General features: G+C 43.8%; 1 protein-coding gene across 2 annotated transcripts in view; it reads right to left on the bottom strand.

Moving 5' to 3' along the window:
- TRPM7 (transient receptor potential cation channel subfamily M member 7) overlaps positions 1-15369 on the bottom strand; it is a 2096104-nt gene that overhangs the window by 1704910 nt on the left and 375825 nt on the right. For both annotated transcript variants that reach the window (XM_085644243.1, XM_085644244.1), the window contains exon 5: positions 9217-9430. In XM_085644243.1, coding sequence (XP_085500369.1) covers positions 9217-9430 — 214 coding nt within the window. The remainder of the gene's footprint in view (positions 1-9216; positions 9431-15369) is intronic.

Below are 15369 nucleotides of genomic sequence, written 5' to 3'. Positions count from 1 at the left end.
ATCGGCTCCCACTACAAAGATGACGTTCATACCAGTGTCCGGTACCCCATACTGCGTCAAATGACGTTTCACAGCTGCACGGCTATGCGCCGCAATTTCCACCGACATTAGGACAACACACACTTGAACTATCAGTAGCACAAGGGTTCTATAACCTTTTTAATTATCAAGCTTGAAAGAACCTATATCAATAGACCTAGGTAGGTTTAAATCCGTCAGACTTGTTATCCGGAAACAAGAATGAGGGTGTTGTGGACAAACGCGAGCACTACTAAGGCGTTTCAACTCATAGACCAAACGTTAGGTGCGCCATGTTGCAGGGATTCTGCTTATACACAGAACTATGCGTAGAACCCCAGGACCTCAGTGAGTTGTGGTGTACCAGAAACTCACCTCAGAACCCAGAACCCAGTATCCGGCTAGCATAAGTGTCCCATTCGTTATCCGAGATTTAGCTCGGCGGTCCCAATGAAAAGACAACCCAGAACAAGCGACTCAGTACATACTCAGGAATGGTGGGAATCGGAAATACCTGTTCGTATATTATTCTCACATCAGTCCACAACAAGAATCAACAGAGACACGGTGAAAATAAAAAGAGTTTATTTTTATAGACCACGTGTCCTAATATGCAGTACTTTGGCTAATACAAGCAGACAAATGATTAAAATCAAAACCATCAACATAGTTACAATTCCATAGAATATAAAAGGGGTGATCATGTTATAATGACAGTGGATACTACCACCTTCCCTTTACTAAGAAGCTAATATTATTATTATGTTAATAGAAGGTCTCTTAGGCTTGAATAGGGGACCCCATACCTCAAAGATCAGCTTAGTGAAATCACATCACAGGAGCATCAGGAGTCTTCTCGCAGGAAGGCAGCTGCTCGTGTGTTATGACTAAATAGTGGGTCGATCAACCTAGAGTGGAAAACATGCATTGTCTAACAACTCAGACTGTTTGTCACATCGTGTGCAGACCAAGGTCGCTTCGCAGAGCTCGGGATGGTAACAACAGATTGCTCTCGTGTGAGGCAAAACTCGAGTCAGCAGTTCGTTAAAGCAATAACATGTAAACGCAGTGTCGGGTGCAAAAGCAGCAAGATGGCTTTCTAACTTCTGACGTGGTTATGCTAACTTAACAATGTATGTACGTATTAAGGGAGACCTTACTACACAACAAAGCGTTTCCAATGCGGGAGCGAGCCAGGGGCACCATGTGTTTGCAAGTTGATTACAAACATATGGTATCAAAGCTCGCTCCCGCAAGGCAATCGCCAAACGTGCACGCGTTGCCATTGAAAGCAATGCAACGCGTGCACGTTTTTAGGGCGAAAAGTGAATAGATTCCAAAAGGGCTTTTTCCTATGCAGCGCATGTGCGCTGCGTAGGCGAGACCTAAAAATGGGTTCCCTGGCAATGAGACTAAAGGTACCTTGAACAGAAGGGGCCAACAGACTCTCCCAAGTCATGACCATAAACGTTTGCTCGCTTACTGGTCTACAGTTGATTTTGCACATATGTATGTACTTCAGTACGCTGCTACATAGGAATATTTGATCAATATCCAACGGTGTACCCCTCCCTTTAAAGGTAAAAACGTGCATGCATGTCTGAAAAGTTGCGGCCAAAGCAACTAAGTCCCACGGGCTGATAAAGGCAATCAAAAGCATTCCCTGGCAATCAACACTACCCTTCACAATCTAGGCATCTGTTATCCCATAAAACACGCACGGTTCCCTTACTACCAGTACTGGGTCAAACCCAGGCCAAATCTTTATACCAAAATAAACTATAATAACATTGTGCAGAGCCAAATAATCTCTTTTTTTTGTTTTATTTTGTTTTAATATTAAAAGTACAAAAGACAAATTCAAAAATAAGAAACCATTTTGAATACGTACCTCCCCCCTGCCCTCCCTCAGCCCCCCACCCAGACACTTAAAACATCAGAATAGGCATTGGGTGATAAGTGATCTATTACAGGTATTCAAAGTCTACTGTTTCGAGAGTCGAAAAAACAGTGAATAAAAGGAGAAGGACAGAGAAAGAGAAAAGAAAGGAAAGGAAGAATAACGGCTTAAAGTAAAAATAACAGTGTAATATAACTTATAACATTAAAGCTTGTTTACGGCGTCAACAGTAAGTTAACGGGGATGTCTCATCTAAGATAAAACAAGATCAGACATTATTGTGGGTTCCCTGATGTTCCCCCAGCCAAGGCTTTCCTAGATATGGGTGTCACCTATATTTCTAATTTCAAGGGATAGACCTATCCTACCTAAGAAAAAGAGCACGATCTATTACTAATATGGCTAAAGCACCTGTTGAGTCCATCTATCTAAGTCAAGCGGATAAGGGTTGCCAAATAGCAAGATCTTTTTTTTTTTCTTCTGTTGCTCATCTTGGAGAAAATAGCCTTTTCCAAATTGCAAGTAGCGATCAATTAAGCTAGCCAGTGAGAGAATAATGGAGGGTTGGTGTCCCTCCATGATGAAGTTATGTAGAGACGCAGAATAGTCCTAGCCACAAAGATAAGTGCACCTCCGTTCTTTCTGCTGCACTTGTCTTGCGTGCCTAATAAGACAGTCCGGGGGGGGGGGTTCGTTGGAACTCCTGCGATAGAGCTTTACTAAAAAGGTCTTGTATCTGATCCAATAGAGGTGTAAGTTTGTGACAAGTAGCGAAAATATGAATCGAGTCTGCGCTGATCTCTGCGCACCTGGGACAGAGCGTTCCTGCCCCCGTTCCCCATTTCGCCACTCTGCCCAGTGTAATACATAGGAAGAAGGCGGTTTTAAAAAATTGTGCCTGTAGTTTAGCTGGTAGCAGATCGCTCCTGGCAGATTGCACAGCCTGGTTACATGTGTTAAAAGAGATATTTAATTTCCTTTGCCACTTGTTGACAAGCATATCATCAAGCATCAAACTAACTAGTTTAGTATATATGTATCCGATCCTGGGCAGGGTGGAGTTTAATTTATCAATAAGGTCTATTCTAGAGAAGCCTGCTGTCCCCCCAGTCTTACGGGTCAGAAAGTCTCTTATAGCCATATATTTAAAAGACTGATGTTCCCCCAAATGAAATTTAGTTTTTAGAGCACCAAAGGATTTAATACCATCAGTGGTTATCAATATACCTGCTTGATGCCATTCAGGTATATAGGACACACCGAATATCGATGGTAAATTGGGGTTGTTATTAAGACGGGTGTAATTATTTAAGCTGCCTAGCCCAAAAGTTTTCCGTATATTGGAGAAGATTTTGTAGGCACTCATTAAGGTCGTAAATCTTACCCGTTTGTTGTAGTCGAAGGAGAGCTGCCTGCAAAGGCATCCACGGGTCTCTTCCCCATAAGCAATTGATAGGGTGATGGTAGGGCTGTATTTGGGGCGCGTTAATGTTTTTGTAGCCGCTCTGTGCTATTTTGCATAGCCGCAGCCCAGTAATAAAATCTTAAATTAGGTAGCGCCCAGCCGCCCCTCTCTCTGGGAAGAGAAAGCAGTTTAAAAGCTTGCCTTGGCCGAGAATATGCCCAGATAAATTGGGAAAAAATATGATCGAATTTCTGTAGCACTACTTTGCTCATCTCCAAGGGGATGGCTCTAAAGAAGTACAACAATTTAGGAAAATAAGTCATTTTAATGACATTGCATCTCCCTACAATGGTAAGATGCAAGTTGTTTAGCCGTTTAAGTGCCCTTTTGGTTTCCGTATCTAGTGGGGTCAGATTTCTCTCTACTATTAGGACGGTGTCAGCAATTAGAGTGACCCCCAGGTATTTTGCAGACTTTACCACCCGGGCATCTACCCAGTCAGTTTGGTTCTTTTTAATGATCTGGGTTTTGCCTTGGTTAAGGGCGTATCTTGATAATTTTCCCAAATATTTTGGTCTCTAGTTCTAGGGCATAGATGGCGGTCCCAGGTTCAGGGGTAACTGCCAGGTCGTCGGCGTAAGCCATGATTTTAGTGTCTAGCCCAAATCTGCTCACCGCTCGAATAGATTGACTATTTTCTATGGCCTTTATAAAAGGATCTATATAGAGAGCGAAGAGCAGAGGTGAGCACGGACAGCTTTGGCGGGTCCCCCGTGAGATTTTAATCTGCTCCGTTAAGGTCCCGTTTACTAATACGTTAGCTGTGGGGTTACTATAGTGAGCTTGTATGGCTTGTATGGCTTTAGGTCCAAAGCGCATTTTTCTCATGACGACCCAAAGGAATGACCAGGAGACCCAATCAAACGCTTTCTCAGTATCGAGTAGAATTAATGAGATCTGGTCTCCAGTTACTTGAGCTGCGTCCAGTAGGATGATAGCTCTGCGAATATGTTCCGTCGTACACTTTTGGGATAAACCTGTGTTGCCACTGCGAGACCAGAGACTCTATTCTCAAAGATAGTCTTGATGCAAATACTTTGGCATATATCTTAGAGTCACAGTTAATTAGGGTTATTGGTCGATACGATCTCATTTCTAGAGTAGATTTTTTTTTTTTTTTAAATATTACTATCTTGGCATTAGACTAAGAGTCCGGGGGGGGGGGGGGGGGGGGGGGGGGAGGGTTGGGGGTGCACCACTAAAGATAGATTCTACCAGTATAGTAAAAATGTTTTTTATCTGAGGGGCAAATATTTTATAAAACTTCACCGGTATGTGGTCTGCGCCTGTCACTCTCCCATCCGGAAGACTTTCTAGGGTTTTGGCTATCTCTTCTCATCCGGGAGGTTCCTCAAGTTGGTCATGATCATCGGGACTAAGTGCCGCCAGGGTGATCTGGTCTAGGTATTCTAGACTTTTCTCCTCTCTCAGTTTTAATGACCCTATATTGTCTTCGGAGCAGAGAGTCTGGTAAAACTCGCAAAATGCATTATGGATCTTAATTGCATCCTTTGTGATCTCCCCAGAACTAAGCTGAATTGACTGAATTTCGCTAGCAGACACCTGTTGTCTAGTTCTGAGAGCAAGTTGATGGCCGATGTTATCACCACATTCGTATATTTTTTCTCTAGCAGAAGCCCATTTCTTGGCAGTGTTCTCAGCAAAAATGGACCCTATTTCTGCCTTACTAGCTATCACTTCTAGCTGAGTGTTTTCAATTTCAGTCCCCAGGTTGACTGCTAGGATTAGATTTTCCTCTGCTTTTTTCATCTTGTTGTGTGCCCTTGCTAGCTGTACTTTGTCTTTTTTGTTCTTTCTTATGGAATACCGCAAGGTCTCACTTCGGATGCCCGCATTCATTGCATCCCATACGGTTCTCACAGCTTCTGATCCTATATTGATTTCCAAAACTTCTTTGATCCACCCCTGCATTTGTAATTGGTAACCCTAATCGTGCAGTAAGGCTTTTTCAAAGCTCCAATTAGAGGTTTCCCTCCTAAGCCCTAGCCCACTGATATTTAAAATGAGAGGATTGTGATCTGACATAAATCGTGGGGCTATCTCAATAGAACAGTTTTGGAGTATTGATGAAGACACAAGAAAATAATCTAGTCTAGCAAGTGAGAGGTGTGGAGCTGAGCTGTAAGTATACCCCGGGTGAGTTGACTTTAAAGTGGCCCAGACATCACTGAGCCCATGTGTTTGTATTGGGTTAAGTAGGGCTTGATAGACTTTAGGCTTCCTGCCGGTATAAAGCCAATGATCAGTTGCTTTCCAGTTACTGCGTAAATTGATGTTTAGGTCCCCAGAAATTACCAGTGGTAAAGGCCAGTGGGCGAGATCTCCCGAAATAAAATTGATGACCACAGGGTCATCTATATTGCTCCCATATATAGAGCACAGTGTAAGGACCGTATTAGGGGGAGATGACATTCTGCGATAACCTACCTACCCTATCAGATTTCACCCTGTTGGAAGTCAATGGATGTCTGTTTTGAGCCAAAACTCCAACCCCTCTCGTCTTTGCCCCCTAGGAGGTTCCCCCGATAACCCTATACCCCAGTGAATTTAATAGGTGCTTCTAGGATCCCTCCACATGTGTTTTTTGCAGGGTGATAAGTTCAGCTCCTAAAAAAATGTAGACCCTGAGCCACTCTCTGCCTTTGAGGCATCGTTTAAACCACAAATATTAACAGACGCGATTTTTAAGGAACATTAATTATTCATGTTTGACATTTTTTTACTGCTTTTCTCCTAGGTGTATATCTTGTGCCGTTATGTATTCTGTGTATCCCACAATATACTAATATTTTACTTGTTTGTGCATTTTTTTCTCCTTTCCTATTTCCTTTCTTTAGCGTCTTACCCTTTTTTTGCGTTTTGATTTCGCTAGCCAGTATCAAGCTTGCCAGTGTCGTGAACCTCGTCACCACCAAATTGTGACCCCCCTACTCCCTCTCTCTTCCCCCCCTCTGCCACAATTAGAGCAATCAGGGAAACCCTGAATGATGGTTGTCAGTTGGGATGCATCGCCGCTAAGCTACACCTTGAATTAAACCGAAGGCATTATCAGCCTTGTACTTCAAATTTCTGAGCCCCAAGAAACGACCACCCATGCTGACCCGGTCGCAGATGTCTGTGCATATCTTGTTTAGTTTTCGCAGACCCCCTTGTAATTTTTTTGCTGCCCCCTTAAAGGCTCGGTTGTCGGAGCGAACCTCTTCTTGGAATCCTTTAATCGAGGCCAGGATTGCAGATAAGGGGGTTTCTGTCATGGGATCTATTGTTGTGGTTGTTGACTTGGCATTTTCCCAGATAGACGTCTGTTTATCTTCGTCACATGGAGGAAAGGACATTTGAGAGTCTGAATAGTCCCATTTTAGCTGGCTGCGTTTTTTAGGAGGGTTTCTAGTTTTCTTCTGGCGTTGTACCATTCCTGTATTTTGAGAGAGATCAGTACTAAAATCTTTGCTGGTGCTGGTTTGCTCGCCATCAGAGGATGATAGAGAGCCGTCTGAGACAGTGTAGAAATGTTCCCCCCTGATATCTGGGGTTCAGGGGGCTCTAAGACCGGGATTGGGTTCAGCTCCAAGTATGTAATCCGTGATGCCTGTTACCAGATGTTTTGGTCCAATCGCACTTTTCCCCGGCAGCTTGGTGGAGCTTGAGTATGGGATGGTCGATGAGGCAGAATCCGAGAGGGACATTGAGCCTGAACCTAATGTATGTCTAGCAGCCTCTTCAAGAAGAGGAGTGGTAGTAGTCAGATTGTTAAATGAGCTATAAGGATTCTCCTTTTCTGTATCTGTGCCGCTTTCTTGGGGCCCACCCGGGTTAACTTCAGATTCAGGGTTCAGACTCTCCCGGGAGTCTCCACGCAAGTGAGCTAGTTCTGGCACAAACGGAGCGGTGAGGCTTGGAGTGCTACCCAGAGCAGTGTCAGGATTACAAGACAGTGCCTTTGGGCCAATAAGCAACAATAGTTGGTTGTGAGCCATCCTTCGCCCCCCCCCAGTCCCCCACCTCCGATTTTACCCGGGGTACGTTCAAGATTATTGGACTCGCGTTTACCTCTGAGTGAGTTGTCTGGCATATCTGTTTCCCCTGGAACGACGTTACTTCGCGTGGGCTGGGCAGCCTTTAGCTTGTTGATTTTCCCAGCCCTTGAGTCCCTGGTCGACATCCTAAAATACAGGCACCATTCTTGTTTATAAGGAAGAGGTCCCCGAGTGAGCACGAGCACCAAGGGGTCAAAGTGGCACAGAAGCAAAAGGTAGGAGAGGCGATAATGCGCTTTTCCTAGCGTGCTCCCCGGCGCGAAGCACTTCCCACAGGTAGCGGCGATTTTCGTATTTTCTAGGATTTGAGCGCAGAAGCCCCCGCGATCTGCACTCTCTTGGGCTCAGTGTCATCACCAGGAAATCCAGAATACACACAAGACCAACAGAAATATTGCAGTATACTGTCCAAAGATGGGTGAAGAAGCGTCTCCCTATTCCTCACATGGTGTGTCTTTCATCAGGAAGATCAACCCTCAGGCTTCTTTGAGGCTGGAGGCAAGGCAACTGCACTCGCGACCTGCTTCCGCTTCCATTCGATTTTATCGCTGTCTTTAATGGTCCCGGAGTCAGTGCCGAGGATACAATGTTGCACCCTGTCCTACAGAAGAAAGGGAAATGCAGCAATCGGTCTGGCGCGGTACATTTCCGTTCTAGTGTGAGGTCTCCCCGGGCTTGAGAGTGGAGCTGCTGCCATTGCGTCCTGCTCCCTCGCAAATTCACCCTCAGGTCAGGTCAGTCCACGTAGCCGATCGTCGAAATGTCTGGCGTGCGCGGCCGTGCGGCGTGGTTCTCACTGACACCATCTTGCTCCCCAAATGTTCAGAAAGCGTTTGTCAATGGGACCACCCAATAATATCTCATGGAAAAGGTCTTTGTTATTATTCAAGAAATGTGAAAGGGGTTGCTGAATGTAGCAAAAACGTGCTTTCATAAAGATTCTCATAATAACTAATAAAAGGTACCCATTGCCTATTAAAAAAACAAAGATTAGAATCAGAAATGGAGGTCAAATTAGTAAAGGTACAAGCACAGATATCTAACTAGGCAACTACCAGAGGGACAACCACTTTCGAGGCTGTGCAGCTGGAAGATGAAAACACTGGATGAATTATGGTGTAAAATAGGCAATTTTTTTAAAGACCTGTAGTCCCTCACACACATAATTTGTCTCTTTGCAACAAAGCAACCCTTGAAGCCTTCTTCATTGCCTTGATACGCAGTTGTCAGAGTCGGGCATGGTGCCCCATCAATATTAAGAAGATCACAGAACATACCAGACTGTGTGTTGCAATCAGGGCAATTACAGTCGGACAGAACAGAGACGCAGACCTTTACATCTGATAAAGTAGTCTCAGGTTTTATTAGAACATTTAAAAGACTGATAATGAAATGTCAATGAGCTCTCAGGAGTAGCATTGGCGGCAACACACGGATTCTGAGAGGCTGTCAGAAGAAACAATAACGGCTGCACTCATTTTCTTCAAAAACGTTTTACAGGAAAAGCCAATTATAATGCTGCATATACTAGTCGGGTCACTTGGCTTAGTGGACTAATGTATCCACTGTAGGGGCCTGTGTTTGACCTCATGGTCACAGGTTCAAATCCCAGTCAGTCCACTCAGCCATTCATCCTTATGAGGTCGATAAAATGAGTACCATTGAGTTAGGCAACAAACATCTGTTATTCAGCGCCAAGACGCCCACAGGTCCGCTTTACAAATATATATGCTATATGTGCGCTTTACAAATATATAGGTTATGTTATACTACACCTGTATTGACACCACCAGTCACTACCCAGGCTCCGGTTGTCACTGCTGCTTTGATAAGACCTTTGCCAATCAACTGTTTGATACGTGGGTGAAGCTCAAACTTTTGCATTCCACCATGTACGGAGATAACGAGCTTGGGCAGCTCCATCTGCCATTCCTTCAGCATGAGCTGCAGAATAGCTTCAGGTTTCGAGTCATGAGACAACCTCACATACTAGGAAGGAAAGTTTGATACAGATTGTATTAATGAATTTTTATGATAAATCACAGATTAAACAGTATACGATCCTTTTAAACGTTTAAAAACAACTACATTTACAATTTAAATGACTAAAAATGTAAAAAAGAATCCAAGTGCTTAAAGTATTTTGCATGCAAACGGTGTGACACCTGTCAGACAGAACATAATTTTCCGTTTGTTAGCAAACAGATGGAAAAGAAAAAAATACAAGAATAAATAGCTCAACATCTAGTTAACGTAGCATTTCAGACTACTGTTGGTTTTATTTCAAAGCATTTAATGCTTAACTATTAATTTATTTGTGTACAGGCCCCCTAGTGTTTAAGATTACCATTGGAAACCTGCTGATGCAGGAAATGTGCATTCTGAAAAACAAAGATGCTAATTGGCAGTTCAGGGAAGGACATGGTGGCAAGCAAATAAACAGAGTGATCAAGGTACATTTAATTCTAAAAAAAATGGCAGCACTGCGACAAAACTGTTTTAAATGAAACTGGGGAAGTTCTGTAAAAAGAAGAGTGAATTCAAAATGTGGAAAATCACTGTGTCACAACCCAGAACACTTCTTAAAGTGTTCGTTTATATCTAATGGCGATTAAAAAAACTAGACCATTTAAAATTGTATTTTTAAATTGAAAACAATCTTCAGTTAAAATCTAATTTTAATTAGGTAGAGTACACCATTTTAGAATTGGCGTTAAGCCTTGGCTCATGGCAGAAACTCTGCATCAGATGAAAAGTCCCAAAGAGATCTGTTACAGCAGTACAGAAAATCAGATTGCCGCAGATATCTTCAGATTTTCTTCTAAAATCTTTTAGGACTACTCTCCTTACTTGCAAGAGCTGAAGAAGGCAACTTCTTTCTGACTCCAGAGGCTATAATGGGAGCTAGTGAAAGAAGAACATTAAAGAATAGAGCACCCTGTGAGCCCTATATTCCTGCCGACCTGGATGCTCCAGTGTGACTGATGTTCGAAAGGTCTCATCTGCTATGTCCAGAACACTAAAGTACAATTCACAGAGGTTTTAAGGAAGTCTTGAACTGCGGGGTCTTAAAGCTAAATGAGGTTTCAATTGGAGTAGTTGTAATGTCATACTAATTTTCCAGGCAACGCTACCGGCGATTTTAAGGTACCTATGTATTTCACTGGTGAAATACTTTAAAGTACAGAGCCTGACAAGTTTGAAATAAAAGAATCAGTCCAGCCTCTAGGAGGTTGCCCATTAGGAAGTGTTTGCAATTCAGAGCTTCAGTCAATGAAAACGCTCAACATTAAAACACAAGCAGGAATAGTGGCAATGGAGAAGAATCTGTGACTGGTTCTTAGAGATGTCAGAGAAGGCCTCATCATTTTCTGAGGTAGGACAAGGGCCCCCTAACATCCTGGCTAGGCTGGGACATTAGTTTTCCAACGGCAGGTGTATGCCGCCACCTGCCAGAATAGGTGCTCATCAAGGATGTGAGAATCTGAATTTTCTCAATGCGATAAAACAAAAGCAGCAGAGCAACTGTTCAGGGACCCTTGATCAAACAGTGGAATAACCACATGTCCCAAGTGATGCTCACTGTACTGTAGGACACTAAATCGCTTAGATTCAATAAACTGAAAGTGACAGAGACCTCCATTAAGGGCAGTGTCCAGCTAGTCCCATTTCACGCTTCAAGGTTTCCATTTTAGACGTAGTTAACAGATATTTTTAGCCTCTTGATTCCATGACTTAATTTCATTTTGATAATTGATCCACAGAACCTTGAGACAGCACAGTGAAGGTGTTATAAAACCCCAAAATTCAAAAACAAGATACATCTTGAACTGAATCTGTCCTCCAATAGTACTTCTCTTCTGACTGGGTTTGAAAGTGTCTAGGCACAGCAAATCAAATCTATAAATTTGAAAATTAACAAAATAGGTAAGAAACAAGGAGTTGCTTCCACGATGTTTCAGCTTCAAGTGTTTATGCTTTGACCCCCTAAACAAGTTAACAAATACTTATTTCCAACTAGCATATCAGACTTTTTTAGTAAGTTCACAGCAATATTACGCACAAAGAGCAAATTAGTGTCATAAAATTCAGATTTCAAATATAGGCTTCAGTGTGATCTTACATCTCTCACTTGCATTACTTTAAAGTATTACTATAGTTTGTAAGGATGTGCGAAAACGACAGCCATCATATGACAAAAGGACCCATATGACATGTTGAAAGCCTACTTTATAAATGAGGAAATATACCCTTAAATAGAGCTTTGCAGACTACAAGGTCTTGGTACATAAGGTAAAACAACACTACCGTGACAGGATTAAAAGTTTTCCTTCAATGCATAGGTGTCAGCTGCCTTTCCTGATTGTAAAAGAAAGCCAAGAAATAAATGTCACATGTTTTCTGAGATGGATTTAAAGTAAAGTGCCAGGAACTAAGAAGAAGTCGACTTGACTGTGGATAAAATCAGGACCTTTCACAATCGCAATGACAAAGTAATTCCTACCATTGGTACCATAGAATAGAACAGAACCTGAAGAAAATCAGAAGATGAAGAACAGACGATGAAGAACTTGATGCTGTGCCTTGCTGCAGAAGGACTGAAATCCGGTCCTGCTCGCTTTTGTACACAATAACTAGATAACACCTTGTGGTCCTACAGACAAAGGGCAAGAAGGACAACTTTCCTATGAACATCCAGAAGACCAGAGAGAAATGTGCTGGTGCCTAGCAGAAGAGTGTTCAAGCCTATCTCCCACTGTCATCTTCACTTTGAAAGCCATGGGACTTCCCATGAGGTTTAGGAGCTTGGTAGAGACCAAGAACTTCAGACTCCACAAAAGTAGACCATTTTCAAACTGAAGAGTAATGGGACAATGTGAAGTGGCTACCCGAGAAAGCCAACCTTGGTGGGCAAGATTTCTTGAAGTGTCACACACTGGTCTTTTTACAGGTTTAAAGTATCTTGCATTAAACATATCTAGCCACATGGCTTTGACTCTGCCTCACCCGTACACAAGAGGATTTCAAGCTCCACGACATTTTGCTAAGTCAAAACGATATATTTGAGCGCAGGGAAAAGGCATGTCAGACAGATTCCCCTGATGCAGGGACCACAGGAACTCCAGGTAACACTGCAAAGACCTCATATGCCAATTGGCATGTGTCACACTAAGGATACAGGCGGGCATGCAGCCCAAAAGCCTCAGAATTAGTCCCACCGAAATCCAGGATAGAGGCTGTAACATTAGTATAATAGCCTGCATATCCTCGACTCATTGCTCGGGAGGATAGGCCCGAAAATGCAGTGTGTCCAAAAACGCCCCAATTAAAGGGAGCGTCTGAGAGGAAGTCAGATGTGACTTTGGCACATTTATAGTGAACTGCAGCAAATGCAGATCTGCCGTAGTCTGAAGGCTGGAGAGGACTACCTAGGGGGAGCCTGACTTCTACAGACAATCGTCGAGGTTGGGGAAGACTGAACCCCTGACCTCCACAGAGGCGCTGCAACCACTGCCAACACCTTACTGAACACCCAAGAGGTGCTGGTAAGGCCAAATGGGAGCACAGCAAACTGAAAGTGCTCTTGGCCCAACGTGAACCACAGGTCACACCTGTGGACAGATAGGACAGGGATGTGGAAGTATGTGTTCTGCAACTGTACCATACAGTCTCCAGGATTCAGGGCAGACACGACCAGAGCTTGTGAACATTTTGAATTTCTACTTTTTTAGGAGGGATTTGAGAAGGAGCAGGTCTAGGGTAAGATGAAGGCCTCATTCCTTCTTGGGCACCAGAATGTAGTGGGAAGAGCAACCACGACCTACTTCTGATGCCCTCTCGATAGCTAATTGGCCAAGAGAGCCAACAATTCCTGACAGAGAAACAAGATGACCCAGTTATAAGTGGGTAGCATGGCTGGAGGGGTGTCCATAAAGGGATGGAGTAGCCCCTTTCAGACGATCTGTAAAACCCACTTGTCTGATGCAATCAACTGCCAACGGTGCAGGTGACGGCATATCCTGTTTCCTCCTGGATGCCCGAGGTGGTATGAGTGTAACCTAAAGAAGTTTGGAGGCTGTAGCTGCAGGAGCAGTGGTGGACTGACCCAACCTTTGGCTAGTGGTCCCACAAGGTCTGTGGGAACCATGTCTTTAGCCACAAAAAGACTGGGATGCCTGTTGACCTTGCTCAGTAGAAAGGAATAAACATTGTTGGAAGCCCCTTCCATACACACAACAGGTGGAAGGCAGACTGGCATTGGGGAGAGGCCATGGATCGTGCCAAATCTGCCCATAGCTCCGCTATCCTTGAAGCGCACTAGCACCGAGTCTGCATTCTCAGCAAAAGGGGAGAGCCATCAAAGGGCATGCCTGTGAGCAAGGCTCGACATCCCCTGGAAATGCAGTAGTTCTCAGCCAGGCATGGATCCTCAGGTCCACCGATGATGAAATTGCTCTGCCCAGCGAATCTGCTGTGTCCATTCCACACCTGATGTTGATCTTTGCAGTACCTTTCCCGTCAACAATAGCCTGGGAGAGTATGATCCGGGCCTCCACTGAGACCATAGGCAGCACCTACGCAACCAAATCCCAGATTGTAGGAGTGTATCGGCCTACAAGGCACATGGTGTTTACAGACCGCAGTGTTAGGCCGGGGAAGAGACCATCCTCTTCTCAATTATGTCTTTTACCTCTTTAATTCCCTATCCGGTGGAGTGGTAGGGAACACGCAGGAGTTGCAGGGGAGGTGGAGGCGTAGACCACCAAGTTTGCTAGGTGGGGAAACTAGGGTTCCCAGGAGCGGGGAGATCGCGGAGGACAATTGTCCTATGCACAGGAGCCCCTGTGCAGGGATTGAACCAGGCCCCAAGGAGGACATCTGTTAAGGCTACATGAAATGGAAGTAAGGGTTCTTGATGGCAACCCCTGGCTGAAGCACATCCGCCAAGATGCTCATTTTAGCAGGGGTACTGCTTAAAAATTTCTGAATCCAGTCAGATGCCTGGGAATTATTCTAAGGTAAGGAATTCACAGGATCCTCGTTTCCCCTCTGGAACATTTGGACTTTTCTAAAGAAAAGCCTGTTGCTATGGTTCAAAGCTAACGGGAGGTCCAGATCTTAAAAATAAAACTGTATTTACCTAGGTAGGCACTGGTTTAGTAATTTGTTCTCTCTTAGTTAATAATCCAGGATCTCAAACAGGAACAGTGATCACCATTTCCAGAGGTCTCTATTGAGGGTTCCTTTGATGGAGCAAAATTCTGTGGGCTGGAGCCAGTACTTCCCATTCCTTAGTTGGTTGAGTAATGAGACTTATTTTTACTAGGGTCTTCTAATATTATTCTCATTAAGGCACACACACACACATATATATATATATATATATATATATATATATATATATATATATATACACACATATATATATACACACATATTATCTACTGGCGGTCGCCAGTAGATAGTTATAGTTAGGACCCTGTTTCCATAGGAAATCCGCAACATTCTATTTGGAATAACTTTGGCGCCGGTCGACGAATCCTCGCGAAATTTTCAAAATAGGTGGGGCGCTACGCTCCGCTCCTACCCTGAAAGTCTCGGGGGGATTCGTCAAGCGGGGGCTGAGAAAAAAGGGGGGTCCCAAAACGCGTTTTTCCCATGCATTTTTCCATAGGACCTTTAGACACAGCTACAGCCCGAACGGCTGAACAGAGTTACTTGAAATTTGGCAGAGAGGTAGTCCTCAGGTCAAGGAAGTTGTGTAAATCTGTTCAGTAGATCCTGAGAAAATAGCATTTAAATCAATATATATATCTGTGGCAGCTTACGGTGCGCTTACCGTGCGCTTACGGTAAGCTTACCGTACGCGTACGGTGCCGTGCGTGAGCGCGATTCTGATTGGCTGTTAGATCTAAGTAAACATTCGA

Source organism: Triturus cristatus, chromosome 3_1, assembly GCF_964204655.1.
Source record: "Triturus cristatus chromosome 3_1, aTriCri1.1, whole genome shotgun sequence".
Lineage (NCBI taxonomy): Eukaryota > Metazoa > Chordata > Amphibia > Caudata > Salamandridae > Triturus > Triturus cristatus.
Note: the sequence above shows the minus strand (reverse complement) of the source record. Positions and strands in the feature narration are given on the sequence as shown.